Here is a 19,166-nt window from a genome sequence, read left to right on the forward strand (position 1 = left end):
ATGCAGGGAGAGGTAGCACCTTGTAGTTTCCTTATCATAAGAGTGATCAGAGCAAAGAATCTCCGGAAAGCAGATATGCGTGAGTACCCTTTTCTTGTACCCGTGAGTACCCTTTGTTTATCTCCCCCCCACCCCCCGCTTCAGAATAGTAGTATAAACTGGCATTGGGATTATTTTGCTGAAGGAGATTCATTGAGAATTGTTGTTCACCATTTCTTAACTTAAACAAAGAAAATCAAGATAGTGAAGCTTAGTTACTGAATATATTCTTCCTGTAGGACAAGCTCTTAAGGTCCTTGCATTTTAAAATTCTGATTATATGGAGAGGAGTTGAGTTTGGAAAATGCATGCCAGAAAGCATGTTTCTCTGACTCTTTCATTTTTCTCCTTAATAGTCTTTTACACTGCAAGGAGTGGTACTCTAACTTACAGTTTAAAGCAAACATAGAACCCGCAACCTGCAGTTGTTGTTTTGTGCAGCTTTCAGAAGTGCCAGCTAACAAGATCAATTTGCCAACAAAGGATAATATTTGTAGCTTACGGTTGAAATGAGGGGTCCTTGATGCTCTCTAAATTTTCTTGTTTTCTTACAGATGTTTCATTACTCAAACTAGATAATATCATCAGTGCTAGTAAGGGTTGGGATTTTCCTCTCAATTAATAGACATGTAGAAACAAACATCTACATACTGTGCAAAAGAGACAATTAACAAGTCAAAAAAGGAAGCAAAATAACCAAAATACCTCCCCATCATCAATCAGCACCCAGATGAGCCTAGATTAACATCAGACCAAGAGTCAAGAAGTAAACAATACCCCAATCAAAGAACTGCCAAATAAGCTAACAGTAAACAGCCCAGCCAAAGGACCTCCAGGTCCTCTCCCACCAACAATGACAGGGGAAACCATCATTGTCATTGCTAGCCCATTGTGTCCAATCCTCGGCCACTCTATGGATCAGCACTCTCCATGCCATTTTATCCCTCCATGCCATGGTCATTCCAGCATCATCCTTTACAGCAGGGTCTCCAACCTTGGCGACTTTAAGACTTGTGGATTAACTCCCAGAATTCCTCAGCCAGCTGGCTGAGGAATTCTGGGAGTTGAAGTCCACAAGTCTTAAAGTCGCCAAGGTTGGAGACCCCTGCTTTACAGTGTCCAGCCAGCAAATACTCGGGAGGCCCCTTCTCCTTTATCTGCTGATCCACTCCCAGCATGACTGACTTTTCAAGTGAGTCAGCTCTCATGACACATCCAAAGTAGGACAGCTTCTGTTTGGCGATCTTGGCTTCAAGCAATATTTTGGGTGAGGTTTGGCCTAGGAATACTTTGTTATTTTTGCAGTCCATGAGATGCGTAACAGTCACCTCCAGCACTTCAATTCAAACATTTCCGCCTTTCTCCTATCTGCTTTTTTCAGTCCAGGTTTTGCAGTCATAAGTAGGAATTGGAACAATTATTGTATTAGGGCACGCCAACATAAATAGAGGGCAAACCCCACTCAGTTTACACATAGATGCACTATACTATGACTAAAGAAATTCTCCTGCTTTTAATCTTCTTGCAATATACAGGTAATCCTCAACTTACCACCAAAATTGAGCACAAAATTTATGTTGCTAAGTGAGACAGTTGTTAAGTGAATTTTGCCCCATGTTACAACCTTTCTTGCCACAATTGTTAAGTAAATCACTGCAGTTGTTAAGTTAGCAGCATGGTTGTTTAGTGAAGCTGACTTCTCCATTAACTATGCTGTTCGCAAAAGGGGATCCTATGATTCCAGAACAGTGCAACCATCATAAATATGAGTCAGTTTCCAAGCATCTGAATTTTAATCATGTGACCATGGGGATACTGCAACAGTTGTAAGTGTGAAAAATTGTCATGTCATTTTTTCCCCCCAGTGCCATTGTAAATTTGAATGGTCACTAAATGAACTGTTGTAAGTCAAGGACAACCTGTAAATCATTCTGCTATGCCCTCTAGCATTAGATTGCAAATATAGGCCAGATCAAAGGAGGGAGGATTAAGAGATATTATGTATACAGAAAAATATACTGTTGCTGTTCCTCTTCAGATATACCAATGTTGCCTTGATCTTCTCTGTAATCTTTGAGTAATATCACCCGTCACTTAATTATTTATACTTTGATCTTTCACACTAGTAAGCCATCCTGACTGCTACTCGAAGCTACAACTGCCAACTGCTTCTCCTGCACAATACCAAACGAAGACCATTCAGAACTGCAAAGACCCTGTCTGGAATGAAACCTTTCGCTTCATGGTGCAGTCGAAAGCAAAGGTAAGCAACTCATTGTTAATTTTAGTTTCAGTGGCTGTGTGATCACAGCAGGGCAAGGGAGATGAAAGATTAGGAAAACTATGGATAGTCAAAAGTTAGTATAGTCTGAGACTCATGTGCCAAGCTCATTCCTTTCCTTTATAAAGACCTGAAGGCAATTTTCATTTATATTTCAAATGCTGTGTCTTAAGTTTGTGAATTCTATGTAGTTGGTGTATTGGATCCAAGCACTGACAGACGGGTTGCTCGGTGGCGCAAAAGAGGATAACAATGGAAGTTATAACAGGGCAATACAAGCCCCATTCCTTTTCACTAATCAGCACGAAACCTCACTCATGCACAAAAGGGGCAAAGCTTGCAACATGAAGCCAAATGCAGCCTTAATTTCTTTGATAAAAATTAACAAGCTTCTGGTGTTTTTATCAGAGAAATCCAAGAAATCCATCATTTCTCATCCCAGAAGCTTCTTCATTTCCGACTGGATGGTGGGGAATGGAAGGATTTATATTCCTATGACCTGCTGTCTGAAAGGAATATAAATCCTTCCATTCCCCACCATCAATCAGAGTTGAAGAAGTTTCTTGGATGAGAAGTAAAACATATTCAAAGAAAAACAAGAAAGTCCAGTTGTCTCTTGAAAAGCACCTTTGGTACTTCTGTAGATCCCCTTAATCAATGTATTTGTAGCCTCCATTCCCAAAACTTGACATTTTGAGTACCTGTTAGACCTACTATGCACAGAGTATTTACTTCCACAGTCCTACAGAATAGCTTTCTCATCAGTTCAACCAGATTCCTATTTTTAATAACAGCAAAGAATGAAATGTACAGCACATCTCATCATACACTTCCTTTTACCTAAAGAATCTTCAATCTTTCAATCTCTTCTAGCCCAATGCTATCCCCATTCAAATGTATATTCTACCTTTTATGACATATCTACTTAACAACCTTTTATTTCTTTTACCAGAATGTGTTGGAGCTGAGTGTTCATGATGATGATGTCTTTCAAGATGACCATCTTTTCACTGTACACTTTGATATAGCAAAACTCCCACTGAATGAAAAAGTGCTCATGAATTTTAACTGCAACCAAAAGGTCTGTATAACCTTAATGAACATTTTAACAGAGCAATTTTGTGTGTTTACTCAAGAATAAACAATTATTTTGCATGCACATGCACACACCAAACTGATGTAACCATTTTACATCCTGAACGAATATACAAACTAGAATGCAAGTTATCCTTTTATTTTCACACTTTACTAACAGAAGAGTGAAACTGTAGTAAAAAAAATGCACATGTAAAAATATATTATGGGTAGGTTTATATTGTGAAAGATGCCTTGCAAAAAATTATGTTAGGGAAAATTGGTACAAAACTACACACACATTTTTGAGCATATAAAAAAACCACAATTGTTTTGGTTTGCAGGCTTTTATGTAGTAACTGAAGAGAACATTTGCTTACAGAAATCTGTTTCTATCTTATTTTTTGTTTGTTTAATTCTAGCATCATTTTACCATCATTGAAAACCATTTTATAATGTTTCTACAAAGATGTCTGGCATATAATTTTAAAAATAAATACAAATACATTTTGAAGTACAGGAGCTCAATATGATAACTTCTAAAATAAAAATCCTCTAGAAAGAATTGTAGCATTTGTTAACAATCAGTTATACACCAGAGAGCTAGAGAGAGAGAGATGAACTTGAGTCTTTCCTTTCTTGAGGCTAGAATATCTTTTTGTGGAATGGAATGGAGAATGGAATGGAATGGAGTTAGTAGACAGCTAACTTGAATTCTTGCACATAATTCTCAGAGCAATGAAAATTATATCAATGATATCCAAATGTAAACCATGCAACCATACAAACCTGCATATACAGCCCAACCTATCATTTTACATGCTGGTGATATTAAGTTCATAAGAGATTTAAAATAATATATTTTTATTTAGTATTCTAATCTTAGCTCCATTTGATATGCCTGTTCACCCGCTATGATTTAGTGTTACAAGTGTATCCTGCAACTATAGTTAAAATCCAGATAATATTATGCTTGAACATAACACTAATACAAAGAACAGGCATCTTTGTGCCAGTTGTGGTGAGATAACAACTCTCAGAATTCCTAAAAAAAACTTTTTAGAATGGCTTCAGTAGGAAACGTTACACTTACTTTCTTCTAATTTCAGGAAAATGAGGAGCTGGAATTAGAATTTGAGTTGCTGCACAGGTGGGTAAAATCAGAATCTAAATAATCTCTACAGAATCTACTATGTCCCTGCTTCTCATCTATATGAAATCCTGGGCAATATTTTCCTACACTCATAGTAAGACCTGACAATATTCTACCATTTAGCAATCCTGCTCTGCATTTTGACAAAACCTCATAAGAAACTTTGCATTTTAAACATCCTGAGCTCTTACTGGTTTCCCCTGTTGTTTTCAACATTTCTAGAAATTGCTTTTTTTTAAAACAATAACTTTAAATATCCTGCCTTGCTGAATAAACAAAGTAATTATGTATGATTTTTTTAAGATCAAGATTTTCTGAAATAATCATTACAAATGGAGTTCTTCTGGTAAGTATTATCTACTTTCTTTCCTCTGCTACTTTTTCTAAAAAGGGAATGAAATGAAATGAATGCAATTTCCAACTGATATCTTTTCTTTTTCCTAACTGATATCTGAAACTTTTGATTAAGAAATCATGATTTCTTCAAGTATCTCATACTTAAACCTTAGGATTTTCACAGTCGATCTTCTATCCTGTTTGTCAAAGTGAATAATATTTTAGGTTTATGGCAGTATTCCATTTCCTGAAAATATAATTACCTCAGTAATATGCAATTATGCACAATTATATACAGTTATGCACAGAGTGTATCCTGTATACCAGGGGTCCCCAACCACTGGGCTGTGGACCGGTACCGGTCCGTGGAACATTTCCTACCGGGCCGCCGGTTTGATGGGTGCCGCCATCTTGTTTGATGAGAAAGTGCTTCCGGGTGAGCTTTTCTGGTTGGAAACTGGCGTTTGGGTCCTGAAGGAATCCTCATGCCTTAGTTTCATTGAAGGGGGGGGGGCTTCGAATGAAACTAAGGCAGGAGGATTCTTTCAGCACCCAAGGCAAGGCGAGCCAAGCGACTGTCCCTAAGCCGTCCCGAAGTGAAGGCCATCGACAAAGATACAAAGGAGGAGTTGAAGGTGGCGGGGAGAAGCGGCGGATGGCTGGCTGGCTGGTCGCTTGGGTCGCCTTGCCTTGTCATGCGTGCTGATGCTGGTACCGGGCGGTGGATCATTTTGTGATGCCGGTACCGGGCCGTGGCACAAAAAAGGTTGGGGGCCACTGCTGTATACCACATAGGATATATAACATCATGTAAAAATAGAGGTTTTAAATGTGTAAAGAATATAGCTGATAGAACAATGGAATAGCTTAATAAATATAAAAATATGTTTTATTTATTACTATTACTAGATTTTAAATGTGTGTGTATGTATTTTATGTATAGTTAAATACATATATATATATATACATACATACAAAACACTTGTCACTTGCCTTTAAATATTTTTAACAGATGAGTTTCAGTAATTGCTCTCAGCCATATCATGTTATAGGAAATGGGTATTATTCCCTCATACACACCTCCCCCAAACAATGATGGTTGGCATACATCTTATCATTCAGAGGGAAAACCAATAGCAGGAATTTTACACTTTAATTTAGTGTCCTCTTGTATTTCTATAGTCTCGACAAGTCCGCTGTTTGGAGGTCGAGGTGGAGAAGAAAAAGACGTGGAACTCAAGTAATATTACTTTTTCTGTAAACTCAGAGAAGGTGTAGCATCTGTAATCATGCAGGGTGTGGCTCCCACCCTGATGGTATTAAAAAAAACCTGGCTCTTCTGCCAGGCCTTGGGGTAGGGTGGCTGCCAGGTCCCTGACATTTCTGGTATTATATGGAGTTTCTCCTGTACATTTATTTATTTATTTATTTATTTTATTAAACTTTTATGTCAGCCATCTCACTGAGGCGACATTAAGCAACTTTATGATGTCTTCTGTTTGTCACATTATTTATCTGCTCCAATGTCTCCTACGTTGTGCTCCAAGACCCTCAAAATTTTGCCAGCCAAAACAATATTAAAATCCCTAGCACATGGAAAGCAGCAGCTGCAGCAAATTTGTCACTTTTAATTTTTGATATGGTACTTATCAATAAATATAACTCATACAAACAAAAGGTCTGCTGGGGGTCCTCTATGGGTTTTTTTTTTTAAGTGGGAAGGATTCTTGAGAGGAAAAAAGTTTAAGAAATACTGATCTACTCTTTTAAACTGGAAAGTGAATTGCTCTGGAGTTGGGTGGCCAGTAAATGTTACAAATAAATACGATTCATCAGGAATGATGTCTTTAACTTATGTCAGTTCTACTCAATATTTCTAATAAAGGAATACCATCATTTGAAATGGGTGAAGTACTAGGTAACATTGTATATTGTATTTACTCTACAAAAACATGGAGCTAGATTTTTCTTTCTACAGTACGTCACTACTTGTGAATTGGGACTGGTGGGTAGTCTTAGATCTGCTGAGAAGAATAAAAGACCAGAATGAGACTAAATGAACTGTGGAGTTCTCTGCTGAAAAGTATGGATACCTTAATTTGGAAGGGTTGCTTGCCTACTTCCTTGGTGAATCTTAAGTTTTTGGGTGAAGTCTTAACAGAACTCCTTTATTTCCTGTCACTCTTAGTCAGTAGGCAGCTCTCATTGGCGTATCTTGAGCCAGCTTTTTTCTCTCCTGTCTTTGCTCTTTCTTGTCTAGCACGGTTAAAACTTTAATTTCTGTTTCCTGTTTCTGCAGGGAGTAGGGGAGAGTAGGCGTTCACATATGTGTATTTCAATTTTTCCATGTGAGAGAATGATTGGTACACAAAGATGGAGATAAGTTGATTTTATAAATCAGATGTTTTATAAGTGATTGTGATTTATCATTGTTCATTCAATTAATTTGTTGGGTTGTGGTTTCTGACAGGAATAGATATCCATATGTACATACAGTTCCTATACAAGTGGGCCTCATTATACACTTTGTGTGGATAGTAAATTTCCAGTATTAGTTTCAACTTCAGTTGTAGTTTACATTAGCCAGATGTGGAAAACTGCATTTTAAATATTCTTAAATATTCTTTCTTTTCTTCCTTCCTTCTTTCTTTCCTTCCTTCCTTCTCTCTTTCTTTCTTTCTCATTCTCCTCCCTCTCTCTCCCTCCCTCTGTCCTCTTTCTTTCCTTCCTCCCTCCCTCCCTCCCTCCCTCCCTCCCTCCCTCCCTCCCTTCCTTCCTTCCTTCCTTCCTTCCTTCCTTCCTTCCTTCCTTCCTTCCTTCCATTTTAAATTAAGGATAACCTTCTTTTAATGTGGCATAATCTTACTTAGCACATTATTGTTTTATCAGCAACTACTGATCCATTCAGTGGCATCTTCTGACCGGATTGCTGTAATGCACTCTAGATGGATTCTTCCATTCTTCCAAATCCAGACTAATTTTGTTTCTTAAAAAGTGCCATTAAAACATATGCAATTGCTTTTGTGAACACTCTTTTCCTTTTCTTTTATAGAAAAAAGACTATATCTTATTGCAAAAGGATCTCATGAAGAACATAAGGAATTTAGTTTGGGGTTTGACTACTGTATGAAAACTACATTTCACTATATTAAATATAAACATCCAACATTGGATATTAGATTACCAAAGGAGGATCTAGATTATTTATTTGTGAGTTTATTGTCAAATGTCATCTTCTTATTAAAGGCTCTTTTTGTAATTCTTATTGTATCAGTTTTGTATAAATGTATACTGAAGAATAGCAAAACTTGCATATTGATGGAAGAGAATATTTATTGCTTAGGGTTCAACTGTGGGGTCCTTTGGACTCTCTGAGCTTGGTTGTTTTCTTGCAGACATTTCATTACTTATCTAGGTAACATCAGCGCAAGAGAGGGGATTTGTTCTTAGTTTATATTCTTGCGGCTTGTCCTGTAAGTGGTGATGACTGTGGTCTTGATGGTTCTGTTATTAGATTGTTGTTTACTGTTTGTTTGTTTCAGTTGGTAATTCCTTGACTGGGCTACAGTACTTAATTGTTGATCTAATATTAATGTTGGTGTTAATCTCTGTTTATCTGGGTGTTGATTGCTTACATAGCATGCAACTTTCTACTCTTTTGGGTACAGAAGTATAATTATCTTTCCAGGGGCCATGTTCTTATAATAAAGAAGAAAAATCTGTAAAAGTGGAAGTAAATTCAATTCCGCAGAGCAAGAAAATAGTATTAGTTGAGGTAAGAGTAGAATTTTGCTGAATATTGCATTAAACTGCTTCCATGTTTTAAATTGATTTCTTCCACAATCTGGGGTGGAAGGGAAGTGGGAAGGTAATTTATCGCTGCCATAGCACATGTTCTAACTGAATTATTGTTATGATGGTATTATCTTCATGATAAAAATCTCAAGTGTGTATGAAAGTAATTTGGAATAGGAGGTCTGCACCAATTCCTATCAATTGTTTTCTTTTAATCTGTTTTTGCAATATAAAAGTTCTAAAATGAACAATGCAGGTATCCATTTTTACCAAAGATGCTCAATAAATTGCATGCTTGGAATCATGTAATAAGATATTAGTTAAGTAAAGCAACAGAATGCAGAACCATAGAATTTAATCAGAAGATTTTGTTGCTTTGGTGAATAGACTGTGTTTCTATTCATGCAGAGGAAAGGGATAATATTTTGCTTTTTTGGCTGCAGTCCTCTGTACTTTTCTGTTTCTTCTGTTGAATCCTACGGACTTCAGACATAGCAGTGGAAAAATCAACATACCATCTCAATATAATCAATTGCATTTTGAACTTCAATTCCAGGTTCTTTGTATCAAACAATTTTTACTGATTTATCTCAGAAAACAACATTCAAGTTAGAAACATCATTGTATTAAGTATGATAAAAATAGTAGACAGGAATTGCTATCACCAACCTATACTTCAAATGTAAAATTAAACTTAAATACTCTTAAACTGAAAATTCTTCAAGATTTTGAGAAAAGGTGTACTAGAATCTTGTAATATGCAGATGGATGTAAATAAATTCATTCTTTCATTAAAAACTGCATAGTTGTTTGACTGTGTTTGTGTCTCTGTCTGTATATCTTCATGTCAATCTGGACTCCTAGTGACTGCCTAGGCAAGTCTACGCAGTTTTCTTGGCATGGTTTCTTAGAAGTTGTTTGCCACTGTGCCCTTCCAAGGGTGCTGGAAAGTGATTAGCCTAAGGTCACCCAGCTGGCTTTATGCCTAACACTAGACTAGAAATCACAGTGTCCTGGTTTCTAGCTCGTAGTGATGCCTTAATCACTACATCAAACTTGTTCTCAGCTGACTACAAATTTTAGTTGGTTGACAACCTATATCCTGCTGCAAACTGTGTTGACTAACTATTTAAAATATCCATGAAATATTCACGTGGTCTCAAAAATGAGCTCTTAAATCATAAGCATAAGTATTTGTTATCGTATGTCCCATCAGAATAATATGGACTATCCAGTAACCAATTTAATGCATTCTGGCTCAGCAGGTAAAATGCATATATCCACTTTTTTACTTGTGTGCCAGAAATTATACATGATTCCTGGAATGAAAAAAATGTTAACAATGTAAAGAAACCTATATTTGCATTCTGAATTTTCAGAGTAAGAAATTTGCTTTGCATGTGAAGACAGAAGACTGGTAAGACATGTCTCGGATGGTAATGGCTACAATTTTAATTATTCTGTTTATTTCTGTTCTAATATGTTTTATTTCTCCAATCTTTGTTTGGGGACATGTTCCTAAAGCAATTAGCAGCATTTGTATTATTTAAGGCCAAATATTTTTCATTTCTGTTGTAATTATATGTGCATGTAATATATACGTAGGGATATGGCATGAATTCCAATGTCAATTTTAATAGCAAAAGAGACAATGTAGGTAGTGGCATTCTGTTTTGTACACATGATAATTAAAATAAATACTATGGAAAAAACATTGTATAAATATTGTCATTTGCCATTTAAAAACAAATTACTTTATAAATTGTTCTTCTCATGTCACCTTTATTAAGTAGTCACTATAGGTTTACTGGGGGGAAAAAAACCAAGCTGTCACTCAAGATTTCCTTGATCATTAGCATTTTCAGGTAATGAAGAAGATTCCAAATATGAAGATGGAACAGGTATGCTGACATTTATTTCCTTGTGTGTTTAATTCAGTAAGTCCAATCTTGGCCTCCGTTTGGGATATGACCTTTGTTCACAAGAGCAAGATTTTTTACACAAAAGAAAGAACATTGTCACTGGTGCCTTGAAGAAGGTTCTCAAACTAGAAAAGGACCTGCAGGACCATGAGGTATGTATGATTCAGAATGTCAGTTATTCCTGAAGGATTCTAATTGACTGTATATAGACATCACGATGAGGATTGATCTAATCTCTTGTTGTTTTGTGTGTCTCCATTTTTTCAGCTGCTCATGCAGTAATAAGAATTATCACTTGTGGGCAAGCACTCACCAAATTCCTGAAAGAAAGTTAGAAACAATATTCCCTAATTTCAGAATGTGAAACGCTTGGTTAACCAATAGGAAATGGTCAACCAAATGAATTCAATGAAAGAACCAGTTGGTGGAAATGGTGGATTCCCTCTCATTGGAGATTACACAGTCATTTGTGGGGAAAACATTAATCTGGATTCCTGCATTGTATAAGAGGTCAAACCTAATGGCAGAAGTGGCTGCCTTGAATTCTATAGAATTCTTTATTGCCCAAGTGTGATTGGACATACAGGGAATTTGTCTTGGTACGTATGCTCTCAGGGTACATAAAAGAAAAGATACATTCGAGGTACAACACTTAATGATAGTCATAGGGTATAATAAGCAATCAAATCATACTAGGAAACAGTCCATATAAATCGTAATGATACAAGCAACAAAGTTACAGTCATACAGTCACAAGTGGGAGGAGATAGGTGATAAGGAGTGATGAGAAGATTAATAGTAATAGGAGTACAGACTTTGTAAATAGTTGGACAGTGTTGAGGGAATTATTTGTTTAGCAGAGTGATGGTGTTCAGGAAAAGACTGTCCTTATTCTGGTGTGCAGTGCTCTGTAGCATCATTTTCAGGGTAGGAATTGAAACAATTTATATCCAGGATGTGAGGAGTCTATGAGGCTATGAGAATTGAAGGTAGCCGATTCTAGCTTTTGTCACCATGTTGGATTAATCAATACTGAGGTTCATTTTCAAACGTCTTATGGTTAATTTATTAAGCAAAGCACTTGCCTGCCATTAATTTAATTAAATAAACACACTATGTCTTATAAAGAAAACATTGTAAACAAACTAAAGTTAAGATTGACAATAATGTAAGGTTTGAGAAGTAACTTTAAAATTAGCTTCCCAGATGGGAAGCAAGTGCTCCCAATTTCTTCTTCTGCCTCTTACAAGTCTATCTTAATTCTAATTTTAAATCTGATATCTCTAACAATTATATTATAATTATAATTGTAATAATGCCATATTACTTATCATGTATTTAAACCAAATATCCTAGTTGAGGTTAAAGGGATGCAAATTTATAGATGAGGGTTCCTGTGAGTGGGAATTCAATCTGTACAAGGACTAATGAAGCAGGCTTTATAACTAATAATAGCGGGGAAAGATTTATTTACAGCAAATATATAATATGGATAGGCAAAGATTACCATCTAATCTGCTTATCCTACTAGGAAGTGAGTCAAAGGAACGTGTGCTCTATATGCATCTAAGAAGACAGATGGAAGTGACCACAAATAACTTTATTATACACTGTATTATATATATTAGCCGGCACAGTGATAGACAAAGAGGGGACAAAGACACTCAACTCTGTGCTCACCTTACTGCCACCTTGTGCCCTGGAAATAATCAAGTGCTGAAAAGTCAGTAATATTAGAGTTACACTGTAATTAGATACCAATCTTCTATATATATAGAATATGTGTAACTCAGGGTTGAACTGTGGAGTCCTTGGAATTTTCTAAGATTGCTTCTTTTCTTGAAGATGTTTCATTACCCAGATAAGCAGCATTTGTAGATTGGTGGGAGTGATATTTCCATTTTGGTAATTCCTTGATTAGGCTGTTGTTTATTGCTTGATTGTTTATCTGGAGTTAATCGTACCAATCCCTTCCTATGTTAGTGAGGGGCCTTCTAATCTTTTTGTTTCCTTTTTAGCTTTTTTATAGGTTTTTTTTAGTGGTGTGTAAATGTTGTTTATCTCTATTTGCCTGTTGATGAGTGCCAAGCTGCCAGGAATTCACTAGCTTTTCCTGGATTTAGATTGGTCTAGGATGCTCACAATTTCCTTGTTGAATCTATGGTTAAGTCTGTCCATGTTGTGAAATTAAGAAATTTTCACCATGTCTTTTCATTATTAAATGATGCTTTTTTGGTTTACCTAAGTTGTTTTAAAGGACTTTAGTTAATTTGTATGCTACAGGGATGGATTGTTGCTGTAATAGCCTGTTGGTTGTTTCTGAGATGTTTTTGATATATGGCAGTGCTTTTCATAGCTTGGATTGGTTGTACTGTAGTCAACTGAAAAGTCAGATAACATTTTTATGAAGTACTATGGCATCAGTGGTGGGTTTCCAAATTTTTTCCTACCAGTTCTATGAGAGCGCACACAAATTAAATTAATCATTAAAACATTATTGGAACTGTACACTGAAAAGTAGAAAAAAGGAAAAGAAGAAAAGATAAATAAGACTTTAAAATCTGGACAATTTGGGAAGGGGTAAACTGAAAATTAGAAAGTCTGAAAAGTACAAATTTATAACATTTAAAGATCAGAAACTTAGGGGACTTGGAGGAATAATTTTATCATTGACTAAATTTTATTAGCAATTGATATTTTTTGGAGTTTCTAGATATTGGGATACTGGAATATTAGAGGTATTTTAATTGTTACAAAATGACCCAGCAGGAGATAATCAAGTTCTATAAAGAAATATTAGAAATTACAACAAAGAACTATAAGAAGTTGATGGCAATATTTAAAGATAAAGTGTGAAAGTAGAAGGGTCTGTACAAATGGTGGGAAAAGAAGAATATAACACACAAAAGACAGCTGAGAAATTAGAAGGAGTGGCAGAGAAGGCAAAGCAAAATAAACTACGAGAAGGTAAAAATAAATTAAAAGCAGATTAAAAACACTGAAAAGATAGCAATAATAAATACTAAAGATCAGATAGACAATCCCTTGAGTGCCTACAGCAGAACAGAGGGGGGAAAGGATGATTTTTCAAAAATAATGGAAGGGTTATGGATGGATATTCAAAAGATGCAGCAGAAGGAAATAAAGAGCAAAGCAGAAGGAACAATTAACCTGTGCAAAAATGCTTGCAAGACATATAGGATTCCAAAAGAGAAACATAAAAGAAACATAAAAGAATTCAATAAATGATGAAATTCTAAAAAGACTGAGAGATGATGGATAAGAGAGACAATGTTTTTTTTAAACAGAGTTGGAAGGGACCTTGGAGGTCTTCTAATCCAACTCCCTGCTTAGGCAGGAAACCCTGTTCCACTTCAGACAAATGGTTATCGAATATCTTTTTAAAAACTTCCAGTGTTGGAGCATTCACAACTTCTGGAGGCAAGTTGTTCCATTGGTTAATTGTTCTAACTGTCAAGGATACCAATTAAGGAACTGATTTAGAAAACTGTAAATATTGTTGCTAGAATGTTTCCTATTTTGTTGTCTACCTTCCATGGGCTTTGATTCTTGGAAATACTTCCTGCTTTTCAAGTAGCACCAGCATTTTTCTTTCTTATCGCCACTGAGATTTTCCTTCTCACAATATCTACACACACACGCACACACACACCCCATTTCATAAATGGCAAAATGATGCCCATATAGAGTCCTCTGGAGTGTCTTATTTAATGGACACAATGTCCTCTCTCCCCACCTCCAGGCAGCAATAGCAGCAAAGTATATTGTTAAAAGGAAACATGGGAAGGTGCAGAAGAAGCCTAAGTCTAAATCTTGAATTTCATGGTCTCCTTTCAAAATTGAGAGTTACTTGCTTGTTTATTTTTTTGAGGTCCCGATAGTTGCAATCATGACAACAGGGGGCAGTATGCGATCACTGACTGCATGCTTTGGAAGTCTCCGAGGTCTTCAGAAGCTCAGCCTCCTAGACTGTGCTACATACATGAGTGGATTGTCGGGCACAACCTGGTAAGGCATATTTGATGCTAGAAAAATAAACTTTGCTCCGTTCCGTCTCTGTGCTCTTTAATTACCTCGCTAGGACATGAAATGATTGACCTACTTGAGGAATAATTCTGTGTACTTGCTGCTTTTTTAAAAAGAACCTGCGTTCATTGTAACTTTATTTGAATGAAGAAAAGAAATCCACTTGAAGTCTGGGGATATAAATGTGCCAAGGAGATTTGGGGCTGAAATATATATTAAGAAAAATCATTTTTGACCTAATTACCTGTCTACAATTAATTGTAAGTGTTCAATAGAAGTTCTGTATTGATAAATAAAACAGGTGGTCCTTTTTAAATGACCTTTCTGATGGAGTTATTAAGTATATCTGGCTTCCCCGCACTGAATTTCCTTGCCAAAAGCACCCTGGGAAAGTTGCAAATAGCAATCAAGTGAACCTGGAATGTTGCAACCATCATAAATACATGCCAGTTGCCAAGCAATCCAACTCTGATTATGTGACCCGCAGGATGCTGCAATGGTCCTGTGTGCTCTCAACAACTTTTTTCAGCACTGTCATAACTCTGAATAATCATTAAACAAATGGTCATAAGTCAAGGACTATCTGTATATTGGACTTAAATTCCCATAATTCCTGACTACACTAGCTCTGCTGGCTGACTCTAACACAGATTTCTTTGTTTGGAATATAATTATTGTATAATAGGGGAGCTGTTGCTTTATTGGGGTATCTTAAAGGAATCTTGCAGGATATTTGCTATTTAATCCAGCAAGATATTTTTTATATTCTCGAATTGTTTTTCTTAGGACCATGGCAAAGTTGTACAAAGATGCACAATGGTCAAGAAAGAATCTAGATGAACAAATCAATGAGGCTAAACGACATGTAACTAAGAGCAAACTGAATGGTTTTTCCATGGAGCGTTTGAAATATTACAACAGGCAATTGCGACATCGGAAAGAAGAAGGACAAAAAACATCGTACATAGATCTGTGGGGTCTCCTTATTGAATATATGTTGAATGATGGGGTAGAGTACTTTTTTAATAGTATGATTTGAAACTATGGGTTCTTAGCCATATTCTGTATGACTTCGAATCCTAAGGAGCCTTGCCCATTGTTTTTCTCCTGCAAGCAGATTCATGTTCGGCTGGATGGTATAAATAACATTTGCTGTTCCTAGAATAATAGGCTATAAGGATTGCAGGGTACCTTGGAGATCATCTAATCCAAACCTTGTCCAGTGCAGAAGGTGAATATCTAGTTTCTTTTTAAACACTTCAAAGAACAGAAGATCCACCAGGCAGTCTGGTCCATTGCTAAATCTTATCATTAGGAAAGATTGTCTAATGTCCAAGTGAAATCTACTTCATTATCATTGTAACCATTTATTTCCTGTCCTGTCTTCTGGAAAAAATTTGCTCTGTTTTCTACATGTCAGTCCTTCAGATGCTTGAAAAGAACTATCACATATTTCCACAATCTTATCTTTTTCAAACTATATCCAGTGCCTTCAGCCATTCCTCATAATGTTTTTCCTTTCAAGCTCCTTATTGTCTCGTTTCTTTCACTCCTTCTTCATATGTGGTACCTAGAACTGAATGTAACATTCTAGGTCAGTGGTGGCTAACTTTTTGGGGCTCCTGTGTCAAAAATTGTGCACATGCTTGCATGCTCGCTCTCGTGTGCCAGCACCCAGAAGGCAATGTGCCCCCCCCATGTCCCCTAGGCATTCATGCGCAATCCTCACCAACCGACCCCCACCCCCTTATCTGCCCTGTGCCTCACAGCTGATTTTTGGCTGGTTTGAGGCCTTGTTTGGCCTCCCAAAGACTTGAGGAAGGTTTCTGCAGGCTTCTCCAAGCTTTGTAGGCCTAAATCTAGCCTCGTTTAATCACATCTGTTTTTTCCAAAAATACCGGAAATGATGAAACAGGGCTAGATTTTGGCCTATACAGCTTATAGAAGCCTGAAGAAGCCTTCCTCAAGCCTTTGGAAGGCCAAAACAGGCCTCAAACCTCCCAAAAATCAGCTGTGAGGCACCACATGCGCAGTGAGGTAAGTTTGCCTGCAGCTCACATGCCGGCACAAATGGCTCTGCATGCCACCTGTGGCACGCGTGCCATAGGTTCGTCATCACGGTTCTAGGTGTAATCTAACCAAAGCAGAATATAGAAAAAGGATGAGATCTCTTGATATTGACACTATACTTCTGTTGATGAAGCCCAGGATTGCATTTGCTTCATTCTGCTACCTTAAATTTAATTGTATAATTGCAATCTATCAAGATATACAGGTCCTTTTGGATGTATATGTAGTCTTTGTTTAGTAACTACAAATAGTTCCAGAGAAATGGTCAGTAAGTGTTGCAACTACCTTGAATAGTGACTGTTCACAAATACAGTAGAAGTAAACAGTAATAACTCATTTTCTGAGCAGTGGACACAATCACATCATCAAAAGCCTTCAGTGCAAAACTGATTCAGATCAGATCAGTTTCATGCAGTGCTGTTGGGGGATTTAATCAGTTAATTAAGGTCACTTAATTAATTCATTACCAGTTATTGAATATTTCAGTTTTAACAACAACACAAGAGCACACAACAGATATAAACTAAATGTAAACCACTCCAAACTCGATTGCAGGTAGTATGATTTCAGCAACAGAGTGGTCAATGTCTGGAACTCACTACCTGATTCTGTTGTCACCTGCTCAAACCCGCACTCCTTTACCCTCAAACTAACCTCTATTGACCTCACCCCATTCCTGAGAGGTCTGAAAGGGGCATGCATAAGCACACAATCGTGCCTACCATCCCTGTCCTATTGTCCCCAATTATTGGTTCCTATTTCTTGTATTTAAACTTATGTTTATTCTTGTTTCTGTTATATTGTAAGCTTTTGACCAATAAATTAAATAAATAGATAAAATAAACTTGCAGTTAGCACTTTTTAAGAAGCTTTGCATCACAGAGTAAAGTACTCAGGAAGAGATTGCTTACTTAAGCAATTTCTCTGCCCTCTAAGAGGAGCAAAAGAAGGGTCAGGCATAGGGCTCTTTATGAGAGAGTTTTAACTGAATGAGACAGGTAGCCAGGGGGCACCTGTACTGCTGCTCAATGCTGCCTCTTTGATTTTCCTACTCAGATATAGGACTTTGCATTTGTCCCTGCTGAGAGGCTAACTTTTGTTCACAGTTTTGCATTCTTAGTATCTTCTTGAAATTTAATACCATTATTACGGTCTTTTCTATTTTTATTTCTGTTGTCTGTAAATTTGATAATCCTATTATCTAATCCCTCTTATAAGTAATTCATAAAAATGTTCAACAGCAGAGAAATTAGAAAGCCAGAGGATAAGAAATCAAGGACAAATAGAAAGAAAAGAAATACAAAGTGCAAGAAAAAAAAAAAACATTTAAAGAAGTGAATCCCAATTTCTATGCAGCAAGACAAATTTAATAGTCCCCCATTCTCTATAAGATTTCATATACTCCACCTCTTCCCATAACACTCCCTGCTTTGTAATTTCAAAATTGGTTATCATTTTAGTGCAAATGGCAAAAAGTCCATAAAGTGTCTCCAATTTTTTTTTATAAATATTTCTTATTTTAACCCTGATCAAACAAGTGATAGTTATATTAATTTACTTCTAACAATCATGGTCCTTAAATCATTGTGTAGCTATTGTAGGACTGAATCTACATCTGGAAAATTTCATCCAGGCTTTAGAAACTCTTTTTTGTAATTCCAGTAATAGGCCTTTGCCCCATATCATCTCTCATTTGTATTTCCATTGTCACCTCTGTTTTATAATCCACAATTTCTGTATTTTCCATTGTTTTTGCATCAGTTTGAGTTTGTTTCACCTCTTCATTCTGTTGGTTGGTTGGTTTTGTTTGTTTATTTATTTATTTCTCTTTCTTTTTTCCCCTTTACAGTCTTCTTTAAAGCTGTGTTTGCAAATGCAGAGTTTATTGTTGCACTTTAATTATAAGTTCCTTCCCCAATTCTTCAAATATCCTTTGAAATGTCTTATGTGTCATACTGTTGTCTGACATTTTATACATTTCACTGTTCTTCTTTTAATTCATTAATCCCCTTTCCCCCTCAGGTTTTTTTATTTTAAAATTTTAAACCAATTGTCTCTTTCTTCATAGAATAAACAAGTTATATTCCCAGGAAGATAATAATTTGTTTATTTCAAAACTTAGCAAAAATCCTAATATTCTAAAATAATCTGGTCTCTTAATGCATTTATATCTTTCTTGAATTAAATTCTTATTTAGCTTTTTGCCATTTATTTTATATTCTTTAAGCAAGTAATTATTATTATTTCTCTGTATTGCAGAGTTACCCAACAGGTAGTTTTCTAAACTTGTTGCTTGAATGACTTCCTGTAACTTTAAAATGATTAGAAAGCCAGTAATAGATAGATAAAGGAATCAGATGAATCTAGTAGGGTTGAATCTAGTAGGGACATTCTGACCCATGGGTTGACTGCTGTCCTGATGTCTCCTTGCAACGGGCTGCTGTCTGAA

The 19,166-nt window shown here is 36.3% G+C and overlaps 1 protein-coding gene across 1 annotated transcript in view; it reads left to right on the top strand.

Moving 5' to 3' along the window:
- LOC113438574 (cytosolic phospholipase A2 epsilon-like) overlaps window positions 1-19,166 on the top strand; it is a 30,929-nt gene continuing 11,763 nt past the window's right edge. The window contains exons 1-12 of the mRNA XM_087921779.1: window positions 1-79; window positions 2,166-2,302; window positions 3,273-3,401; window positions 4,504-4,544; window positions 4,851-4,893; window positions 6,066-6,123; window positions 7,936-8,093; window positions 8,572-8,658; window positions 10,058-10,095; window positions 10,617-10,752; window positions 14,493-14,629; window positions 15,434-15,656. Coding sequence (XP_087777905.1) covers window positions 1-79; window positions 2,166-2,302; window positions 3,273-3,401; window positions 4,504-4,544; window positions 4,851-4,893; window positions 6,066-6,123; window positions 7,936-8,093; window positions 8,572-8,658; window positions 10,058-10,095; window positions 10,617-10,752; window positions 14,493-14,629; window positions 15,434-15,656 — 1,266 coding nt within the window. The remainder of the gene's footprint in view (window positions 80-2,165; window positions 2,303-3,272; window positions 3,402-4,503; window positions 4,545-4,850; window positions 4,894-6,065; window positions 6,124-7,935; window positions 8,094-8,571; window positions 8,659-10,057; window positions 10,096-10,616; window positions 10,753-14,492; window positions 14,630-15,433; window positions 15,657-19,166) is intronic.

This window comes from Pseudonaja textilis, chromosome 1 (genome assembly GCF_049901715.1).
Source record: "Pseudonaja textilis isolate UNSWEBS1 chromosome 1, rPseTex1.2, whole genome shotgun sequence".
Taxonomy (NCBI): Eukaryota; Metazoa; Chordata; class Lepidosauria; order Squamata; family Elapidae; genus Pseudonaja; species Pseudonaja textilis.